The 22,893-nt window shown below is 39.6% G+C and overlaps 1 protein-coding gene across 1 annotated transcript in view; it reads left to right on the top strand.

Moving 5' to 3' along the window:
* The window catches only part of PLA2R1 (phospholipase A2 receptor 1), a 34,265-nt gene extending 20,961 nt beyond the window's left edge, over positions 1–13,304 (top strand). Inside the window, 12 exon segments of the mRNA XM_031058039.1 lie at positions 1–47; positions 1,322–1,464; positions 2,290–2,407; positions 3,183–3,313; positions 3,883–4,018; positions 6,414–6,652; positions 7,179–7,347; positions 8,243–8,383; positions 8,808–8,924; positions 9,367–9,543; positions 10,202–10,231; positions 10,443–13,304. The exon segment at positions 1–47 is cut by the window's left edge and continues 16 nt beyond it. Coding sequence (XP_030913899.1) covers positions 1–47; positions 1,322–1,464; positions 2,290–2,407; positions 3,183–3,313; positions 3,883–4,018; positions 6,414–6,652; positions 7,179–7,347; positions 8,243–8,383; positions 8,808–8,924; positions 9,367–9,543; positions 10,202–10,231; positions 10,443–10,660 — 1,666 coding nt within the window. The 3' untranslated portion in view covers positions 10,661–13,304.
* The last annotated feature ends 9,589 nt before the right edge of the window (positions 13,305–22,893 follow it).

The following is a 22,893-nucleotide window of genomic DNA, read 5'->3' as shown; positions in this document are numbered from 1 at the left end:
TCTGCAGAAACCAGGGAAAAGATGTGGCTTCATTTCATCACAAACAGGTTTCTTTTCTATTTCCTTTTGCTGCCTAAAGTAATTTGTAACTTTATTCTATTGTTGGCCAAAGGGTTTCTATTTTTCTCTTTGCTTTTGAGAAATGCAATCCATATTAAAGTCCTGATCCATAGTTATAATTTGCATGACTCCTTCTGTGATTAAGAAAATAATAATGAAATATCATTAACATGCTCAGAGACTAGGCTTTAGGTTTTAAAAGTATATTAATAGTTACAGCTCTCTAATGTCAAAATACAAAGATTCCAGTGATATTGATACCTCAGTTTTCATTGAGCTTTTATGTGGAACAGCAGTAATGTTAATGCATTGCTGGTGTTCACAGTTTTCTCAGAACCAAATGACCCTCATGGACTTAGGAACAAATTTTCCTACATCTATAAACTGTTTTTCTATCAGCACATGACTTTAAGTACTCAGGTTTCTACGTTATTTTTGATCCCATAGCCAATCTGCTGAGGGATTTTTTGGGTGCCATAATTTTGGTGCTAGCCTTTCAATCATGGCAAAGTTCTATATTTTACTAGGGTATTAAAAAAAAAGTGACAGTACTGGTGGTTTAGTGACTTCTATAATTTTCCAGTGTCTGTTTTCTGATGATCATATAATAAAGTAAACAGGTCAGGTTCCAAGAAAAATAAAAATAGCCAGCTTTGTATTTGTGAGAAGAGCTGAGAAAGATTAATGCAGCTGCAGTCTTGTAGTCCCAGGCTCGAAAGTCAAAACTGAAAAAGCATAAAATCTTCTTTTTTCCACACATAATCTTGGGGTTTTGATTCATGACTTATGAATGCTTGAGTTTGCCATTGCCATATTTAGTATCAGATAAAAGGAAGAGATGCCCACCCTCCCCCCTCAGCTGGCCAAAGCTATAAATTTGTTGAGTTTCTGAAAAGTGTGTTTTCCTCCTAAGCAGGTCAGCATTTCATATCATCACCTGGATCTTGCCAAAAATTTTCAATGTAAGGAAGTCAAACTATTTTATCTGGAAGGCATCTCTTTTTTTTTTTTTTTTAATAAATTGCTTTATAGTCACATGTTATATGACTCAGTGTGGAGGAATTGGTTTTACTTGATAAAATTAAACTGGAAATAAAAGGATGTGCCCACGAACCATCAAATCCACCGTAATGCAGTACGTCCAGATGTATTTGATGTAGAATGTTTTTTTACTCAGATAATAAACAATATCTAAGCTATCTTAAAAAACCCTTTCCAATTCTCAAACCAACATTGAACTGTGATTTTTCTTTTTGCTCAGGGCTCTGGGGTGATGAAAACTGTTCTGTTTCTCTTCCCTGCATTTGTAAACGTAACATTCCAAAGAAGATAGAGAAGGAGATTCCAAAAGACCCGTACCAACAAGGAGCATGTCCCAAAGGCTGGTTGCACTTTGGATTCAAAGTAAAACCTTTTTTTATGTTGTTTTGTTGTTCAAAATGCATTCCATATGTAAGACAGAAATCATACTTAAGGATTACTTGATATTTGAAGATTTTCTTGATTTCTGAAAGGAGAGCTTTTAAGTTTATAACCACTGACACAGTGACACCAAGATTTACTGCTCTTAAATAGCTGCCCCCAACTTTAAGAAGTTGTCTTAACAACGTGTTAAAAATTTTACTTTAGTTTCAGGGAGTAAATACTCATATATGCAAAAGCTATGCAATTGCATTTGTGCCTTTGCCATAAAAAGCCTGCTTCATTCTCTCTTCCACATATGACAATTTCAAGTGTCTTTTATGATCTCAAAAGAGGTCTCTAACCCCTTGATGTGCTAAATGGATCCCTAATTGCTGCTGTCCTCTGAAGCATGCTGTTTCAAATGGCCTTCATTAAAGGTAATTATAAGCCAAAGTGAATTCACAATTGAGGGTCAAAAGGTAACTATTTCATCTGGCTTCTCTTAAATGCCTAAGTTCCTTATTAGCAACATGCATTGAGGTGGCTGAATTTATCCCAGTGCTCACTGCAGTGGCTGCAAGGATAAATTTAACCTCAATTGTTTGCCTTGAAACAACTGATTTGAATGCAGTCCAGATCACAGCTGGAAACGAACACTGAGCGTGCTGGAGATGTCCGTGGCAGGACAGAAAGCTGTGAAATATTTAACATTCAGTAACAGCATGTGAAATGTTTTAGTGATGACTCTTAGTGATTGATAAATGGCTGGAGGAAAGCAAACAAAGCAAGTTTGTTCGGTTGGTTTTGTTTTGTTTTTGGAAACAGTGCTTTTTAATACAAATTCCAAAGGATCCAGAACATCTGAGAAACTGGTACTCTGCACAGGCATTCTGCAGTAACTACGATGGGTCACTTGCTATCCTGGAAGATGAACTGGAGCAAGGTACAGTGCTGGAAATATTGTTAAATAAATAACACATCATCTTCATTAGGATGGTGTAGTAAAGTTTAATCTTGGATACAGATTTAGGAAAGAAGATTGTTCAGCTCTTACCCATGGTCCCACTGCTTTAAATACATTAACGTTTCTCAGTTTGCCAAAATTTAAAGGTTCAATGAGATATATGACAGGTACATTTTAAGGAATAATTGCAAATTCTTTTGTGCTTACCATGCCTTAAAAATACTCCCAAAACGGGAATAGCCATTTAAAAATTTGCAGTTTAAAATTTCTACCTAATTATCTCATTTTTATCTTGCAGTAGTACTTAAAATCTTATCTGTAGTATAGTACCATGCTGGAACTGTCAGAGAAATAAATGCCAGCAAATTTGAAAATATTTATGAACAAAAACCGGTAGTTGAATTTCACACACACTTGTAAAACCACTTATTTGGATGTGGGAGGAATCTCACTGGCTATCTTTAGTTAAGAAATCTTCAACTAAAACTGGGAAAAGCTTCTTCAGCTGGACTGTATAGTGGTTGGACTGGTATTATTAGCTAATGGACTAATCCTAACCCAATTGAAATTAATCAATTTAACTGAATTTATGGTAAGATGATACTGAAATACTACTCAAGTCTTATTTTCTGGTAACTGTGTAACATCATTGATTGGAAATTATTTTTTCAATGCTTTAGTGTGTTGCAAGAGACTTCTTCTATCCCTAAATTCTTACTGGTCTATTTTATTTTGTTTCTCTTTCATTTTGAAGCTTTCATAACAATGAATCTATATGGGCAGAAAACAAGTGTTTGGATTGGTTTCCAGAGTGATGATTATGAAAAATGGCTGAATCAAAATCCTCAGATGTATTCTAACTGGTCACCAGTTGAACTAGTGGATGTGAGTATTTTCAGGGGGGTTGTGACAGTGAGAAGTTGGCTTTATCCATAAAAATCATGACTTCCATAAGTCAGGGCCAAAGTTGTTACAGCAGTTCAAGCTGCTCTTCATTTTTGCAACTTCGAAGAACTGTGGGTACAGGTTTACAGGCACAACTAGAAGTAGCAAACAAGGCACTATTGAGACAGACATTCACTTAATTTGCGGCTCTACTCATATTCTCTTGCAGCTGGTTTTAAGCAGCAAACTTAGAATCATGTGGTTAGTATAACATGCTTGTTCTGAGCAAAGTTGAGGAACAAGATTATTAATTTCCTATTTTAATACATTGTTTTACAATATGTTGGTCCCAATTTGGGTTAGCATTTTGGATTGTTCACTGGAAGCTTGTGGCTTTTTAATTATGAGTTTATTGTTTCAAATTGTGTTTATGGGACTGTTCATTGTTCTACCTAAATGTTTGTTATACAGGCTTTGAGATAATTATTCTCTTAAATTTAATTTAATAATGCTGCATTGTTTTACACTGTGTATATTTAAATTAATATAAGGTTCTGTGTTGATTGCAGAGAGAGCATTTTAACATTCAAGATCAACTTCCACTGTGTACATTGGTATCAAATAGCCCTAATTTTTATTTTACGGGAAAATGGTATTTAGAAAACTGTCAGAAAAATTATGGGTTTGTCTGCCAAAAGACTCAGGGTAAGGTTTTGTCTTACTTTGCTTGTGTTCTCTTTTCTTACTGTATGGAATTTGTCTTATTTTGTTTATATCTAGAAGCAGCTTTTTAAAAGTGTCTCTAAAACAAGGAACATAAAACATTTCTAAGACAGTTTGATGTTTGGACAAACTAGCTCTACACTATTTAATAAACCAGTAGCTGGGGTGTAGAAGTAATTGCTAAAAAACATTCTGTTATTAACTTCTCCTCCTAACTTTGAGCATTCTGTAGTGTATCTTTGAATTGGAAATAGAGATGAAATTTCATATTTTCTCTCATGGCTGCAGAGTAACCACAAAAGGCTAAACTGAGGATGATTTTGATGAAAATATGATTTAGGGTGGGGGGTTGTAACCTGCAGTGTTAGATCAGAAGATACTGTAGCAAATAGATTTTTCTGAACAGTGTGGATCTGACCGGCTTATTGAATAGAGCTTGGCTTCTGTTTTCTAGTGCCACGCTTCTCTAATTCTGGTGCCATAAAGTTCCTTTGCCAGAAGCATGAAGTGTTTGGGAGGAACAGGGTTTGTTGTGTTTCCCCAAGCCACGTTCTGGTGCTGCCTCTGGGCTGGGCCCGTGGGCAGCTCTGGAGCCCCATCCTGGGTGCCAGGGCAGTCCCTCTGCCAGCAGGACACTGCCAGGACACAGCACCCAAACAGGGCAGCAGCACGTTGGTGACCCTGGGGCGAAGGGAGGGCTGGCATCTGAGCCTGTGGGGAGTCTCCTTGGCAGCTGCCTCTACTGCAGGGTGGTTTTGTATGGCTCAGCTCTATATTGTATTATCACCCCTACATTTAACCCTAAAATGCAGAGACAACACTCTGCTGCTGCTGCCTGGGAGGGGAGGCACAGGCAGCTGGGAAGCAGAACAAGTACCAGCTTTGGGCAGTGCTTATGTGTCACTCAGGCAAAACATAGCTGGATTTTACATCATTTATTGAGAACTACAGTTGTGGGATGGGCTGGAGTGATCCAATACATGGTGCAGAAAAAATAAATAAATGTGCTTTCCTGCTGGTTTGTTTCAGTTACATCCCAATTGTTTGTATTTTAACCCCTTGCTGCTGCTTGAGACAGATGGAGGAGGCATGGAAAGGCAGGAAGGAAAACAGTTGCCTTATGGTGGCTGGGATTCTGGCAAGGGTTTGGGCTGCAGTGGGTGCTCAGGATCCTACCCACCTTTCTCAGCTGTGTCGCTGAAAGTCAGGAATAAAATTCTCCAACACTGTTATTTCAGTGTCAGAAAGCTGGATTATTTTATTTCGGTGCCAGGCGTGCAGGGAAGATCTGCTCCTGTTCCATGCCCTGCAGCCAGCCAACAGACTAGTTGAAATCTGTGAAACTTATACATATTCATTACATTTCCTCAAACTCATACATATATGCTAAATGTTCTGTGAATTCTTTTGCATATTTAAATCACTTCTTGGAGCTTATATTATGTTACATTAGAGTAGGGGTCTTTTGAGGGTCTCTGGTGGCCATTTGGGGAACATCCCGTTCCTCTAATTATCCATTTTTGGTCACAGCCCTCCAAAAAAGTTTATTTTCTTGGAATGAATTCCAGTGATGTGGGCCAGTCAAGATACACCTTCATATATCAGATGACCACTTGCCCACTAAGCACTGTTGGTTAAAGCTGAAGGAATTCACAAGGTTCAAATGCTGTTTGTTACAACTGAAGATTTTCCCAGCAGGGCAGTGGATCTGAGAGTGGCCCATGGGTCTGGCTGTAATGCAGCTCAGCAGTGCCCCATGCACAGCAGAGTACTCCTGGGTTAAATGGACCGTCCTGCCTCCCCAGTGAGACACCCTTGGCACTATCCCAAGCTATCAGGCAGTTCAGTTTGCTAATTCAGCAGAAAAATTCTAAATATTTTTCTTGCTTCCTGCTTTTTTAATTTATTTTCCTTTAATTACTGTCATTTTCTGCAGCTTTTTACAGGCTGTGTCAGGTTTGTGCAGGGTCAGGTGAACACCAGACCAAGGAATTTGCAGCAGGAAGAGCAGAGAAGCAGGGAAAGGAGTAGTAAGAAAGCCTCTTGCTGGCAGTAGTGAACTGCTAAATTTGCTCAAATGTCCAAACAGATGTGTCAGTTCCTGGAAAGATGAGCTGGTTCTTTCCTTCTGCCATCCTGCCTGCATTCCATTTCCCCTTTTCTGAATTATTTTCTGAAGGAGACTAAAATGAAAGAAAGCAGCAGTGGATTTGAACTGAGCTCTCTTTTTTAAATTTCACAGAGCCTTCCTAAAACCAAGGAGTTTTCAATTTTTTAATTTGTTTGTAACAATAGTTCTGTTTATTTAAAAGCTGCTCAGCTATGATCAAGTTGTCTGTTTTAAAAATAAGTTATTTTTCTTTCCTGTTTGCAACAGACACATCCAGACATCTTTTCAATGCCTCTGATATGTATCCTGTGCCAGATACTTTAGAATATGGAAACAGAATGTATAAACTAATAAGTGGGAATTTTACATGGTCTTCAGCATTGCAAGCCTGCATGGCAAACAGTGCAGAGCTGGTGAGCATTACAGACCAGTACCACCAGGCCTTCCTCACCGTCATCATCAACCGCCTGGGATACAGCCACTGGATCGGGCTCTTCACCTCCGATGTACGTAGGAGGCTCCCGGCTGTCAGTGGGATGCTGCAAGGGAGATTTTCCAGTAACAAGCTAGTGAGCTGTGCCATTGATTTGAAGTCACAGAAAGTTTGCATCTAGAGATGAAACCCTGGAAAATTTGAGCCTTAAACTTCCTTTTTTTTTTTCTTTTTACATACTGTGTAAGTCCGGTGACAGCCAGTTTGGTACAACAACTACTGAAAACTAAAAGCCATAGATAACTTTTAAAAACATAGGGAAAAAAATCTCTTGTAATGTTGATGTTGAAATTTCATTGTTTTATTCATAGTAGCCCAATGGCCCAAATAACTTCTTGCTGAAAACAGAAAATTAGATGTAGTTTGTAGTCTCCCAGAGGTGAGTTGGGAGGATCCTTGGCTCTGCCTTTTGTTGATCCTTATTGGGCCTTTGGAAAATTAAGACATTCTGTAATTCTGGTGAGGATGCCACCAAAAGAAGATTAACTTGTGTGGTGCTGAATTATATCAGAAAAATAACCGGAAATTTGTTTTGGCAGAATGGGCTTAATTTTGAATGGTCAGATGGGACCAGGTCTTTGTTTACCTCCTGGGAGGATGACGAGTCCCAGGCCTTGGGCAGCTGTGTTTACATTGATACCTCAGGGCACTGGAAAAGTGCAAATTGTGAACAACTTCTGCAAGGAGCAGTTTGCCACGTGCCACCTAGTAAGTCAGTCAAGGTTTATATTCAATCTTTGCGTCTGCAAGTGTGTGTACTGACAGTGGAAATATGTGAAAGGAGGTTAATTGTTAGAGGTTAAGCAATGTTAAGCAAGGCTAACTACTACTTTAAACGGAAGTGTACTTCTCTGTGTTTCGTATATGTGAAACCATTTTTTTCCAATAAAATATTGGCCATCAGGTCTGATCTGTAGGAGAATGGAAAGAGAACTTTCATAATGGAAAAGAAACAGGAAAATTACCTACTTTGTCTCCTCAGTGAACACTATATTGTCTGTGAAAAATGAGGATTGCTAATGACCTAGCTTGAATGGCAATGAATCCAGTTTGCTGAAATTAACTGTGGGATGGGAGAAGGGAAGCATTTAGAGCAAAGTGAAATATTTATCATACCTTCTCTGATGAACACATCAAAGATTGTGCAATTTTTTTAGTAAAGGTGAGAATATTTTTCTGTATCCTAAAATATGTTGTTTTTCCTGTAATGCTCTGTCAGTCATCTGGGGTTTAGTAAAATCCAGAATTCAGGTCTGGAGCTCCATTCAGTGCCAGACTGCAGGGTCTTGTGGCAGCATCCAATTCTTCAAATCGTTCCCATTCAGTGGTGTTGGTCACCTGGGCCCCTGGTTAGCTCATGCGCATCACTACCAGTTAGATTGTCCTGATCCTGCTGTTGTGATCCTGCAAGGTTTTTGATCAGAAATAAAACCAGCTGTACTCATTTAATACAAATATATGCAAGTGCTAGATTTTCACTTTGAAAAAATAGAGGCATAACACAATAACATGCTATTAGCATTACTCCAAAACAGTGTGTGGAATGTTATATTAATGTGTATTTTGTTGTGCCAATAAAGCTGTGCTGTTACTTCTATCACAGAAAAGAAACTCAATGCCTATAAAGGCTTATGTTCAGAAAAAACTGTACCCTGGATCAAATTCAAAAACAGTTGCTACAGCTTTTCCACAGTTCTTCAGGGCATGAGTTTTGATACAGCATATGAGGTCTGTAAAAATCAAGGTAAGTGATTATTTTGTAACTACCAAATGTCATTGTGATATCTTAAATCAATATTTATTTTCTGAAATGACTGAAATCATGGCATATGTTTTCTCTGATTCAAGATAATGTTAGTGGAACTCATAAGCCAGCTATGAAATTGGAAGCAGCATGCATCAGAAAAATGTTCCTTTCCATGTGAAAATATTGGTTTCTACAATAAAACATAATATGAACATTTTTGCCTTCAAATTTGTTTTAAAGTCATGTGAGAACAGTTTTGTATCTGCTTGAGCATTTTCACAATTATTACAAATTTAAGAACTTATAATGTATAACCGGACTTTTCAAGCTCTTTAATTAAGACTCCTAATGTTAACTTGCTGAAGTACAATGTTTTAATGGCATGGATTGCTTGAAAATTTGTTCTATGTTTAATTTGAAGGATCAAATCTTCTGACTATTCAAGATGAAGATGAAAATGCCTTCATTTTGGAAGAATTACACAGTTTTGGCTATTCTGTACAAATGGTTTGGTTGAACATTCTGCTTGTTACAGACAGTAAGTTTGGGGAAGAATAGAACTGCATGTAAGAACTTGGTTTGGGTTTTGGTTATTTTTCAAAAACCATTTCCAATAACCATTTTTCAAAACACTTTGGTCTTTTGAGATTTTTTTTCATGGATTTGTGCCTGTTTATGATGTAGTAAAAACAGTGAGGCTTTCTGCAATGGTTACCAGTATTCTGAATACTCAATATGCATACATGCATGTAAATGCCTATTTTCCTTCTTAAAGATACACTGCAGAGTGTCTTCTGTGTTAGCTACATAGGATGTTTTTTAAATCCTTCAAGAGAAGAAAGTAATAGAGTGTCCAAACAGACAAAATCCTGGTATTCTGTAATAGTGTATTTTTCATGTGAGGGTAAATCTTGACTGAAACAGAAATATTTATCAAAATACTATTCTATTTGGTAATAATTTTTGACTTCTGCCCATAGATGAGACAATCTCCTGGTTTGATGGTTCTCCTTTAAATTATTCTAACTGGGGAATCAGAGAGCCTGAATTTGATAATCTCAAAGGGAATTTCTGCATCAGCTTGAGGACCACAGATGGAGTCTGGCAATTATCTCCATGCAAAGAAAAAAAGGGTTTTGTGTGTAAAATGGATGCAGGTATGTGCTTCCATAAGCGAAGGCAATCCTGTCCTTATAACCATTGTTTTACTTGTTCCTTGTTGCTTGCTTACTTGGTGTCAATTTTCATCTCATTAATTCTGTCCCTTGTCATTGGGGAAAAAAATACCTCTAAAAGCCCCAGGCAGCTGGGGTGACCTCTGTTTGGGGAGCCCAGGCAGCCCCTGCCCCTTCCTGTGACATCAGGGTGACCTCCACAACCCCCACAGGGAGGGCAGGTCCAGCCTGGGAGAGCCGTGCAGGCACCACAGCAGTAGGAATGTGCTCTGTGAGAGAGCTCAAGTGTTTCAGAGCCCACACAAAATCCCTCAGTCACTGCAGGACGCCCTGGCCGGGCCGATCTGCCTCTGCATGGTTCTGTTCATGAATTTGTCCTTTAAAAAGTGGATAAATACTGCTGCTCATCCTTGCACTAATGCCAATTAATATATTCCACCAAATTAAAGGGATTTTAAATAACATACTAGATTATGTTTAACTTGGCCAGTTGGAATAACATTGACATGAGTCAAATTAAACAAAGAATAGCCTATTCTTGTTGGTTTTAGGTAGATTGTCTTCTCAGTATCCATTTTAAAGTGAATATACATAATAACCTTTGTGGGTCATTTTGTGACTGTTCTGGATTTTATTTCAGATATTGATACAACAGAATCCTCTGAAAAAGGTAAACTGTACTTTTTAAAATAAGGAATAATACACATTTTGAGCTGATATTTTGTGAGACAATATTTGTTCACTGTTAAATGTGTAATTTGAAATATGTGACATATAAGGAGTAGTAATGTTTTCCTTAAAAGACCTGTATGTTTATATTCCAAACTACTTATTATTCTAGCTATATTTGCTTAATAGCAATTTCTGCTCTTCCCTTTCAGCATCATACAGTGGGCTTGTAGCTCTGGCTGTTCTTGTGACATTGGTGATGTTGGCTGCCATTTCCATTTTCCTGTGGTGCCTGCACAAAGAGAACAACCAACTCTTCCGCAGGATACTGTGGGTCAGAAACGCCTATTTGCCACAGATTAATGCTGATAGTCCTGCTTTGGAAGAAAGCATCCTCATTTCTGACTTTGAGAGAAGTGAAAACAATTAATCGATCAGAAGTAGCAAGCGGTCTTGTCTTCCATGTGAAACTTCACAACCTGCAGTGGTTTTCTCATTCTCAGGAGTCCCTCGGAGTGCCCATATCATGAGGAAACCTCATGGCCCTCAGTGTCAATGCTGGAGGAGCTCCCCACCCTGGAGAGCTTTTGCTTTGTGGCAGGATGAGGTGAGGATGCAAGGTAGAGCCATGGAGAAATGTTCTTCTCTGAGACAAGCCAGGAATTGAAAATACTCACAGACCATAAAGTTCCAACAACTCACCTGGAGCAGACATGTTTGAGGTCCCAGAGCAGTTGACATTTTTATGCACCTTTTTCCTTTGGGAATGTTTGGGCCTTTATGTTTTGTTTTTGTACTTTGCAGAACCTGCTTATGAGCTGGCATTAAAATCTGGCCTTGCATTTAGCAACTCTGAAATATATTCCAAGGATTATGGGGAAGACTTTTTTCTGCAAAATGAACAGTTATTTTTCAGACAATAGATTCTTGCCACATTGATTTCCAAGCTTGTAGGGAGATGAAGTTTCTCTTGACCTGGGACTGCCAGAGTTTTGGTAGTTTGGCCTGTGATGCCTGGTCCATGTTATAAAATAAATTAGTCTAGAGATATGATGGCTTCATCATTCTGAACTTATTATATTCATTAGAGATGCATCCAGCTTCTTATTCAAGATTTAGCTATGCCATCTCTCACCTAGATTATTTCAGACATGGAATCCCATCAGCCTTCATTAAAAACATTTTTAATGTGGCAATATCTGTTTGAAGAAAAACCCGTGTTACAAATCTTTCTGAAAGTATGGAACAAATGACCTTACTGTTCACCTGCAGTGTTCCTGTGAGCAGTATTCATGGACACTCTGCTGAGACCCTGCTCTCCAAAGCTATGGGTGACATGGGGGGGAGACACACTGCTGTTCCCCAAGGGTGCTAGTCCTGTCACCCCATGCAGCAGACACTTTCCCTTTCGGTGTTCATACCAAGGTGCTAAGGAAGAAGAAGAATTTTTCTGTCACCTTGCTTTGCCAATGGTTGTGAAGGAGCCAGCTCAGGTCTCTGTACTATCTCAGTTACAGCAGCCCAGGACAGACATGTTTACTCTCTTTGGGATTTCCACCAATCCAGCCAGTCCTCCACACACTCTCTGAAAACACCTGGGAGCTTTTTTATTTTTTATTTTTATTGCAGTGTGGAAAAACAAATGCTTAGCGATGGTTACTTCACAATGGATTTAGTGTCATTTCCTCCATCTCTAAAAGCTGCTGCAAAGGGTTGCATTTGTTGTTCTATTTCTCAGTTTCCTTGTTTTAAGGTGACTCATTCTAGAAGTTTTGCAATATCGCTGAGATGGAGGTATGTTCCTCAGACTTAAGCAAGGAGCTAAAGCCAAATGAAATGTTTTTACACAATATTTGTGCACATGCACAGGAATGTATGACTGCCTTTAACCTAGATTTCACGTGGCCAAAAATTGCCTGTTCATGCCATAATTATGTGTAGGGCTATTTTTAAAAATTTTTTCATACATAAAATATTTCTGTGCCGGTTTACAGAATTGGTTTACTCTTTTTGATGACTTCTACGGTTGTAGCTATCACAAGTTCTTAATCTGAAATTTTTCAATCATATAAAATACAAATAGCTTTTCTGTGTACGTTCTATCTAGCAGTTTGACCCCATACATTAGTCTTCGGTAATATTTTTTAAGTTTTGGTTCACTCCTCTAGATTTATATATTGGACTGGTTTTTTTTGCAGTCCATTATTAGAGTTTATGGACTGCAACTTTTAAGTACAATTGCCAGATAATCTATTGTTTATATGTATTACCTGTGATAGCTTTTTACCACCAAAAGAAAAGGGGAAAAAGCTTATTAACTCTTCTTTCCCCATTACTATTTCACCTATTCAAACAAATTTGGAGGAACTTAAACCAATAAACCCCCTTCATCACATTCACTGAGAAGTGTGTAAATGCTGCCTTCTTACAGTACAGCAAGCAGAGTGGCTTGCAGGGTGGTTTTTGTTTGCAGGACTAAGCTGTGCCATCTCTGGGGACATGTGTTTATTGGGCTACAGTGCTGTTGATACTTATACAGACTCTGGTCAGATTTTGATGTGGTTAATTAAGTTGTATATTTTCCACAAAACTTGACATAGATTTTTTATCAATTTTCCTTGAGGTATGTTTTATTCCTTAAAATATATCTGAAGGGTAATGGCATAATCAATAAACCTAACCTCAAAATAGTGATTGTTGATTAACATTGATGTAGATGAACTTGTATTAAAGAAAAAAAGTTGAAACAGTGTTTTCTTCCTACTTTGGAGTGGTTTTGAAGGAATAGACCCTTGGATAAGGGTCTTAAATCTTTCATCATTTAACTTTTTTATAACTGCAGATATTATTCACTCAAGAATGTAATCAATGATTGCTTTCTAGTCTTCCTACTGGACTTTGTTATCAGTGGTTTTCAATTGTTTTCCCTTAATCAGAGCTCTCCTATACTGTCCCTGATCAGAGTATGTGGTGACTGTGGTTTTGTTGGTGACATTGATGACATTGGCAGTGAGATTCACTGTATTATTTCAACTGGAAAATTAAAGTGTGACTGGTAGTTGTCCGTGCTGTAATTTGTCTTGAATCTCTCCCCAGTTTTACTAAGAGAGGCCCTGGTGTCTCACGAGAGCAGTGCCCAGGCTTTGCCCTGGCTCATCCTGTGTGAGGACAGCTGGCTCCAGCCTCCTTTCAGGCTCTGTGACTGGACTAGACCTGGGCACTGCCCACCATCTCCACACACAGGGTGGTCTGAGCATTTCCCAGGGCATGGAGGAGGATGCACCAGAATTTGTGTGCAGGAGGTGCTGGAAGGAGGTGGGAGCCAGAGCACCAACAGTAAGGATGGTGGATGGAATCTTGGCATTAATTTGCAGATATTCTCCCAGCCTACTGCCTGTTCCCTGCAGTAGTGAGCTGAGGCCACCAGCAATGAGTGATGGGCTGGAGGAATTTTCCTGCTGAATTGTGGAGGAGTTGTGTGGGAGCCTATTTGTGTCCTCTGCAAATGAGGTAGAGATATATGGACTGCAGCACAGCAGTTTGCATGGATTGCACCAACATGCTTTGTGTGTCCAAGGACTGGGTTCAACAGGGCCTGAACAGGCCAGTCAATGTTGCAGGTTTTTTGCCCTATTAGCTTCTTTCAGTGTTCTTACCCAAAGAAAACTGTTACATCTTTTCATACCACATCTTTCTTGGGTGATGGAAGAGTACCCCCACCAGAGAGAGGTACGTTCAGGTCAAGCTTGTCTGCCAGATGTTGGAGTTTGTCAAATCTCCATCTGCTTGTCCTTGCAGATGCCATTCCAGGAGAAAATTTACCTCCTGGTCGCTTGAGCAATCCTTGCAGCATGTCTCTGAGGAAAAGAGATGTTCAGTGCAGCTGCCTCATCCCAGATGGACACAAGTCTGTGATGGGAACATTTGTATGCTGGTGATACCCAGCATGGTAGTACACAGCAAAGGGTGGTTGTGGCACAAGGTTTTAAGTGGGCAGCATGACTCCTCAGCAAAGTCCTTTCTGGCTGTGCCTGTCCTGGGCACTGCCCATCCTTGTGCAGGGATCCTCCTCCCTCCCACCTCCACAACTTCTGCACACACACACTTTTGTAGCTGGGGCACGACCAAGGAGCCACGGGCTGTTTGAAATTTGTGCTGTACAGTCCAGAGGGACCATGGGGAAAAAATAGTGGGTTTGCATGCTCTGTTGACACTTGACTAGCTCTGGTTCCCATTGCTCAAATTCCCATTTAATTTAACCCCCTGTGTTTTTCTTTCATCATGTTACCTCCCTCAGTGTAACAGGCATCCCTCAGTAGCAGGCATCCTCAGCCTCTTGTAATAATAAACCCACTGTAATGAAAACCATGGCATACACTTCCTCCAGGGCATTTGCTTGGTTAAAAGCTAAACTGCACACATTCAGCAACTGGGCTCTAAATCCTCAGCTAAAAACAAAAAAAAAAAAAAAACCAAAAAAAAACCAAACCCCCCCCCAAAAAAAAAAACATGAAAAAAACCCCAAAAACAAACCCCACCAAAAAAATTCCACAAAAAATAGAGGCCTCTACTTGAGCTATAATATTTCCTTTGGCAACTGGTGGAATGTTGGTTTTAAACCTCTGCAGGCCAGCAGTGATATCTTACAGTCTGGTGCAGCCCTGATGCAGATGTGTGAGTAACCATCAGGAGCAAACCCACCGGCGTCCTTGCTGCTCTGAGATGGAATGATTTAAGATGGATCGTGGTGCTCGGAAACACAGTCAGTCTCGGTTTGGCCAGTAGATGGTAGTGGTACACACAGAGCTGACAAAACGAGCTGTGCAAGAGAAAATAGCGCAGGGATCTGCTCTGGATCCTTTAGAAGTTTAGTTAAACAAGCAGCAAAATTTCCCAGTCACAGGACAGCAAATAGCGGTGTGGGTTCTGAGCCCTGGCCACAATGTTACAGAACTGTGTTTACACAGCTTTCCGGCTCTCCGTGTTCCTTCTCAGCCGCTTTAATGGGATGCATTGAAGTGCTCCGAAAGGGAAAATGCAAGTCCTTCCATTGGTATGGAGGCTTTTCATTTCTATGGTGAGTAAAGTGAAAATCCAGTCAGGTTCCTTAATAGATAAGGATATCTTTGTGGTATATTTTGATTCTTATGCCTTTCATGGAAAAGCAACTTACTGAAAAAGCTTCAGCCGTGTATCTCTCAATTTATTTTAGTATTGTATCAGTATAGTAATTTGCTTACTACTTATCCCTGTATCTTTTCAGATTTTTATAGAGGGATGCTCATCTTTAGAAAGTAAGTTTCCTTTTATTTTGTGCCAAAAAATCCTTGTATTTTTAACTGAACACTGAAAATTATCCCATCAAATCTATTCCTCTTCTGCAGCTGTTTATTCAGGTCATTTGTTCTAAAGTGTGATCTCAGGCCTTTGATCCCAGCCATAACCTGATTAAATCTGCTTTGCCACTTATTTCTGCCATAACCTTGTGTGCATTGTAGATGAGAAGCCTCTGGAAAGTCCCCACAAAGCTGAGGACAGACAGACTCCACCTCATCAGCAGCTTTGGGCTGCGTTGCTTCACTGATGCTGGATTTGGGATATCATCTCAGAGCCTGATGCTTCCAGGTTCATTGAGGTATGCAAGCAGAATCCCTGACATTGGACATTGCCAATGAGCTGGAGTACACAGACTTTTAAAACAAAGTAAAATAATATTCTAAGTCATGTAAGGCTTCATTTGTTATGGTCCCAATCCAAATCTGCTTCATCTGAATTAGTTTCTTTTGGAAAATTACTCTTCATGATAGATGATTTACCTGTTACATACCTGAAATCTGACAACCATCTAAAGGCTCACATGACCTAGGCATGATATTTCTGGTGTTTAATATTCAAGAACATCAGAAGGATTCTTTCTGAAAAGGTAAGAAGGTAAAATTTCTGCTGCTGTGTATCATGCCCTGTTAGCCTTGTGGGATGAAAATTATGTTGAGGGGCAAATTGAATTACTTTAATTGTTGTTTCAAAAGCACATCCTAAAGATGGAATTATACATGTGGGATACCTCATGGCTATAAGAGACATGAGCTACCATTCAGTTAAATGTGGAAATGCATCAGAACAGCTCTGTGAGGCTTTCTATCTGGAAAGAACAGATATTTAGAATACCTACAGAAACAGTGGCTACTTTACCCTTTAAAATACTTGTAGTATAAGTACCAGAGTGGCTGTTCCCGTCTCACCATATCCAGGAACACAGCTGATGTAGCCTTTATCCCTGCAGGCTCCTGGAGTGCCTGTCTCACTGACATGGCACCTCTGGAATATACACACCACGTGTCAGGGCATGTGGGTGTAGCTAAGTTCTGGAAGAAGGAAGAAAGCCATTGTGGGCTCTTTTCTTCATCTTATCCTTGACCATCCACCCCCTCTAACCTTCCAGAATCTAGTCTGGGTTGAGGATATGGTCTTTCATTATTGCTATGTATATGTAAATTTGCTTAATTCTTGTCTGATTGAAAAAATGTAAAGGTGAAGTTGGATGAGTCTCAGCTGCTCTTACAGGTTGTTCAACCACTCGCTCTGATGTAGGACAAAGCAAACCCTCATGGAAGGAAAGATGAAAGGAGGAGCTGTTCACTGGTGAAAGCAAAAGTATAAAGAGAACAGGGAGCAATTATTTCTGCTATTTGGTGAGACTAGAATGAGAATTAAGTGACTGAACTGCAGCAGGAAATACTGTGGGGATAGCTGGGCTGACAATAAGCAGGCAATGCAAGTGGTAGGGTCAGTGTGCACTGTTACATTCAATAACAGTGATTTAGAAATAAACAAATCAATCCACCACAGCTGCTGGGGATTTGATTCAGCACTGCTGGATGGCTCTTTCAGGTCACCCTGGGTAAAGATGTGTAAACCTGACCTGAAAATGTTGGTTTGTATATGTTTGTGGGACTGCTGATGCATTATCCAACTGCCTTCTAGCCCAAACCTATCTTCCAGCTTCCTGACCCCCACAAGTATTCAGCAGCCAGAATTCCAGATCTCTGGGCACAAATTCCATGCAACTGGGACATAAGAAACAGCTCCATTTAAATTTGTGTTTTCCCTCTGGACAGAAGAAGTTGTTTCAAAATTAGTGAAGCTGAACCATGCTATTCACCTACTACACCAGCCAGTGGGACACAGGCACCCAATTTGTCTCGAGTGCCTAAAATCCGTATCCAGGGTAAAGGATGTGAAGGTCCAGAATCATTACATAAAGAGCACAAAAATAGAAGGATATATGCAAAAATTGAAAAGTTTGGGTTTGTTTTTTTTTTTGCTTTTCTTTCTTTGAATTTCCTTTTGGGTGGTTGGTTGATTGGTTGGTTGGTTGGTTGGTTGGTTGGTTGGTTGGTTTTAGCCCTTGAAGTCACAGACCCTGACAATGGGATGCCTGATGATCTCTTTACTCAGCCTGTACTTTGAGGATGTTTCTGTGATGCACCTTTGAGTGGTCTTGTTGCCTCAGTGGGTCTGGAGCTGGACCCCAGGTGGGGACAGCCTGTGGGGAGAAGCAGCAGCCCCCCCTGCTATGCAGGAGGCAGCAATGTCACAAACTCCCCTTTCTTCCTCTTGTGTAACATGGTAGTGGAAACATCAACTTCCTGCACAACAACTGCCTGGTTCAAAGCACTGAGATCTGACTGACTGACAGGACAGCTTTTGGCAGGCTTACAAATATCTGTTCCTAGCTCCATGTGGATCTGCAGAAGTAGATCTGTGTCCAAATCTGGTTCAAGAGCTGTGGGATACACTGCAAAGCCCATGACGCTTAAAGCAAAGCCATAAGCTATGAGAAAGGGCAGGAATGGTTGACCCCAGTTTTACCAGAATCATAAAATCATTAAAAAATTTCCTTTACAAAATTTGATACATTTAATCCATGTAGATAACAACAGCAAAATGAAGAAAATTATTTCTGATGTGTACATTCTTCAGTCTTTCTGGAAATTATATTTAAACAGAGCCCTAACACAGCCTGGAGGTTTTCTGTCTCCCTCTGGGGACAGAGGAATATTCATGGGATGCTGAAAAAAGCTAAAAACCTCACACTGGAGCATGTTCCCAAATATAAGGACATCCAGTACAGATGCAGAACTTAACCAAAGGTGCACAGTGCAATGTCAGGGCCAGTGTTTATTGTTTTTATGATCGTATTTTTAAGCCATCATTCTTTTGATCCATACTAACTGCTGGTCAGAGAAAGAAAAATAAAGCTTACACAGAAAATAACAAAATATTCTGGCTTGAGGCCAAAACTTCACAAGAGAATACTGAAGCCTAATATGTTTTGTTTGACGTCTTTGTTTCTGCTAGATGTTGACTGAATTCAGGAGGATGACAGCTCTTTGAACAAAACCAGCTGGGTAAGTCAGTTTGCTAATTATTAACCCTCTAGGGAAGAGACTGGGTTGGAAATGTGCATTCCAAACATTCTGGGAAAATATAAAGCCTAATGTAGATCTCTTTGGAAAATAAATACTTTACATTGTGGTTTGTATTTTTAGGAGGAAGGGAGGAGACAGCTTGTGATATATGACTGAATTTCTCAAGATGAGTAATAATTCAGTCTTGGACTTTTCTCCCTCTAGTAGGATTCAACAGTCCTGAGACTGAAGTAAATCTAACATTAAGGAATGACAATAGGGAATGAGAAGAGGTTGTACATTTATTGTGATAGAAATCATAGGGGAAGGGGGAAAAGGCTGTTGTCAGCCTCTTGACCATTTTTCAACAAGAAGAGTGGGGATTTTCAAAACTGTTAAGCAGAAAAAAGTGTCAAATTTCATACTGTGACTTACAAAATATTATTCAGAAGCTACTGTGATGAATATTCAGATACCCAAATGTAAAAATATCAATCCTGAAAAGTAAGGAAAAAAGTATAATAGTCTTAAACTGTAGGCTTTGCTGTGACATATTTACATCTCATTCTACCTGGATGCTTTAATCTTTCCTGTGTAACCTGGCCAGAAATGGCTGTATAGAAAGTACAGGGGATTTTTTCCTCCATTTCAGGAGTTTTAGGAGTAAGGGAAGAGTTAGATATGAGCACTACACCAAGATTCAGTGCAGTTCAGTGTTTAACTAGTGCCAGTCTTAGCTAAAATTATAGCATGAAATGGAAACACAAAAAAAAGAAAATGACAGGGGAGCGGGGAATGGAATCCTAGTAGAAACATAAAACAACCAAAGATTGAAGATGAAAAGAAATTTAGGAATAATTTTCACAATTTGCTTAACATTGGAGCTATTTTCCTGCTTGACACATTGGTTGCAGCACAGAGACATCGGCTGTTACAAGTAAGTGCCAAAATAGATGTAGTAGAATGCATTATTGTTTAAAACAAATAGGTCATATAGGATGCTGAACTGATTTTTGTTTTCTTCCCCATAGTTCAGTGTGATGCCATTAGGTGTCAGTTAAAGAAATACCTTAGTGTAGAGAAACTTTGTAAAGTTAAGCTCCCTGACAATTAGTTTAACATCAGAACCATGCATATTTTTGCCTTTTTGATGTTGTACTCTCTCCAGTAGAGAAAGTGGTAGGTAGCAAAGTACCTTCTAAACTTGTTCATTCTCTGACTATTTGCAATTCTTTAGTTGCTTTGGTATTTGGGGTGTGTATGTGTGTAATGACAGCTGTTACAAATGATGAACTGGAGTAATTATGGAGAGTCCAATTTCCAGAGTGCTGCAACAGCCCACTGTCCCTCCAAGGACTGATTTAAAATTGCAACTGGTTATGTAAAGTGAATACTTAGAGTATTTTTGGCAGAAAGCTAATTAAATTCATGTATCCCAGAGAGATCACGAATGACAGTCCTAGTTTGTTATCAAACACTTCAAGATTAGAGGGAAAATCCACGCATTTGCACAAGAATTAATGCAAAAGGAGCCCAGCAAAAGGGACCCAGCCCTGACTGAGTGTCAGCTGTATGAGATGTCTTCAGTTGTGGGTCCTGCTGCTTTCATCCTGCCTGTGGGAGAGTAAGAACAGGCCTCCAGCCAAGAAAACAAACCTAACAGGTGGAATATTCAGGGTGTTTGGGCATTCTCTGCTGTTTCTTTGCTTGGATAGGTACAATACTAGTAAGTAGCCAAATGACATGAGAGGTTAGTGATTGAGTCCATGAATAAACCAGATTTTATTTCTCTGTTTCATAGAAAAACTGGGCTAAGTGAAAGGAAAACTGTGCCTTTTACTGTTGTGTTGTTTGTCGGCAGGTACAGACAAAAGAATTTGCCCAACATGGGGAGTTAAGGGAGCAAGTCCAGGCTTTGTTTCCAGGCTTCCCTGTCACTATTCATTTTGGCCAACTCACCTGTTTTTTTGCTTTGAGTTCTCCACATATAAAATGGAGAAAAAACCTTATTCTTTGGCAATGTTCTTTTGAGAAAGGTTGCTAAGTACGCAATTGCATGCAAGCTGTAAAACCAACACCCTGCTACAAAAGGGAAACCACCTTGCAGCAACAGTGCGAAGTGCCTCATTCCATCACTGTTTGCAGGCTGCTTCCAAGGCCAGACAGATACATATTTTGTCAGAAAATTGTTGGTGAAATTTAATTTTTAAAGGGTTTTATGCAAACTAAACTTGAAGTAACTTTAGTTCTAAATTCAGGCTAATAGCAGTAACAGAAAGGGGCTTAAATGGCGGTGTAAAGAAATGGATATATTAAGTCTATTTTCAGTTATGTGTTGGGTTAAAAATTTGAGACTATCATCCTGTACTTTTTTATTAGTGTTCCTATAGTGTTATGTTACAGCATTAGCAATCTGTCAAAATCCATGGTACTGTTTATAAAAAGAAACTAATTGAAGGCAAAGTGATCTCTAGCACTATTTGTGTTTGCTCATGCTTTGTTTTCATGTCCAATTCTTGTGTTGGAACTTGTTTTGTTAGAATAATAAAATATACTTGGACTTGGAACCTCCACTAACCTTTGCTTTTAAAGTCAAGACTCTTGGCTTCCCTTTTGCTCGTTTCTGATTTGCCATGTCTGTCACATCCTCTCTGGCAGAGCTCATGGTTATAAAAGTGTGAGGGAGTGAAGGTTAACAATATATACTAGGTTTAACAAATATTCTTGCCATAAGGATTGACTTCTGAAGTTAGTGTTTGGTTCATCCTTTTTTTAAGGTAGGATCTCAGTTGCATTCCATATTTGTGCCTGAGTTAAAATCAATATACTTTTAGCACTGTATCTCTCTTAAGACTTCAGCTTGTCAGCTCAAGGGCTAGGTCTGTGAAGGGAGCATAGTCCAGATGCTGGACTTTATACCAATAAGTAAATATTCAACTGTTCGCTTTAAGAACATGAGTGAGACTGTGCTCCACTACTAGCAGTACTTTTTCATGGGGAAACAGAATAGGGATACATAAATTTCAGTTTGTACTCTAGTAAATATTTCAGTGCTTGAATGAAGTGCATCAGCTCCAAAAGGAAACACTGAAACTTACTTTAGCTTGGTAGTTATTGAATTAGTCTGGATCTATGTGGATTCAGATTCTAAAAAAGGAATTGCATTTGAGTTTTTAATAGCAAATATGCTCAAACTGTTGTGTATGATTAAAAAGGGGACAACAGCATTTTCTCTTGCACTGTCTGGGAACTTTCCAAGGGCACCAGTTCATTGACAGCTTACAGAACAGTGAGGAGCTGAATAGCTCTGCACTGTCCAGATTTCTGCAAGTGTATTGGCAGAAAAAGATAGACTAGAAAAAATGTGAGCTTGCTGCTGAGTGAGTGGGGTTGTGGTCATACAGGATGCAAACAAGTCAGAGATATTCAATGCCTGCTTCACCAGTCTGTAGGATTTGTTTTCAAAAATCCCAGGCCCCTGAGACCAGTGGGAGCATCTGGAGCAATGCAGGCTTATCCTCAGTAGAGTACATCAAAACATTTAAACAAACTGGACACAAACAAGTCTGTGGGACCCAGCAGGCTGCATCCACAAGCACTGAGGGAGCTGGCAGATGTCATTGCGAGGCCAGTGTCACGTATCTTTGAAAGGTCACAGTTATCAGAGGAGGACTAGAAATTCAATGCAGATGCCATATCTTGCTTCAAGGAGAAGAGGGAGGATGTGGAGAACTACAGGCCAGTCAGCCTTGTCTCAATACCCAGAGAGGTGTGGGAGCAAATCATTCTGGAAACTATTTCATAATGTATTAAGGACATGGAGATTGTTGGGAATCATTAGTATGGATATATGAAAGGGAAAATTATGCCTGATAAGCGTGCTAGCCTTCTGTGATTAAATGACTAGCTTGCTGGACAAGGAGAGAGCAGAGGACGTTAATCATCTTAACTCCAGAGAGGCTTTCATCACTGGCTGTATCCTCATTAACCAACTGCTGACTAGGTACGTAGATGGTGAAGTAGATTGAAAACAGGCTCCAGTGCCAGGCTCAAGAGATTATAATCAGTGGTGTAAAATCCAGCTGGAGGCCAGTCAATAATGATATGCTCTTGAGGTCAATACTGGGGCCGATGCTGTTGAACACCCTCATTAATGGTCCTGGATGATAGAACAAGTGCACCCTCAGCAAGTTTGACTTGAAGACTGGGAGGAGAGGCTGATACACCAGATGGTTATGCTGCCATTCAGAGG

This window comes from Geospiza fortis, unplaced genomic scaffold, assembly GCF_000277835.1.
Source record: "Geospiza fortis unplaced genomic scaffold, GeoFor_1.0 scaffold112, whole genome shotgun sequence".
NCBI lineage: Eukaryota > Metazoa > Chordata > Aves > Passeriformes > Thraupidae > Geospiza > Geospiza fortis.
This window is presented reverse-complemented; position numbering and strand designations above follow the sequence as displayed.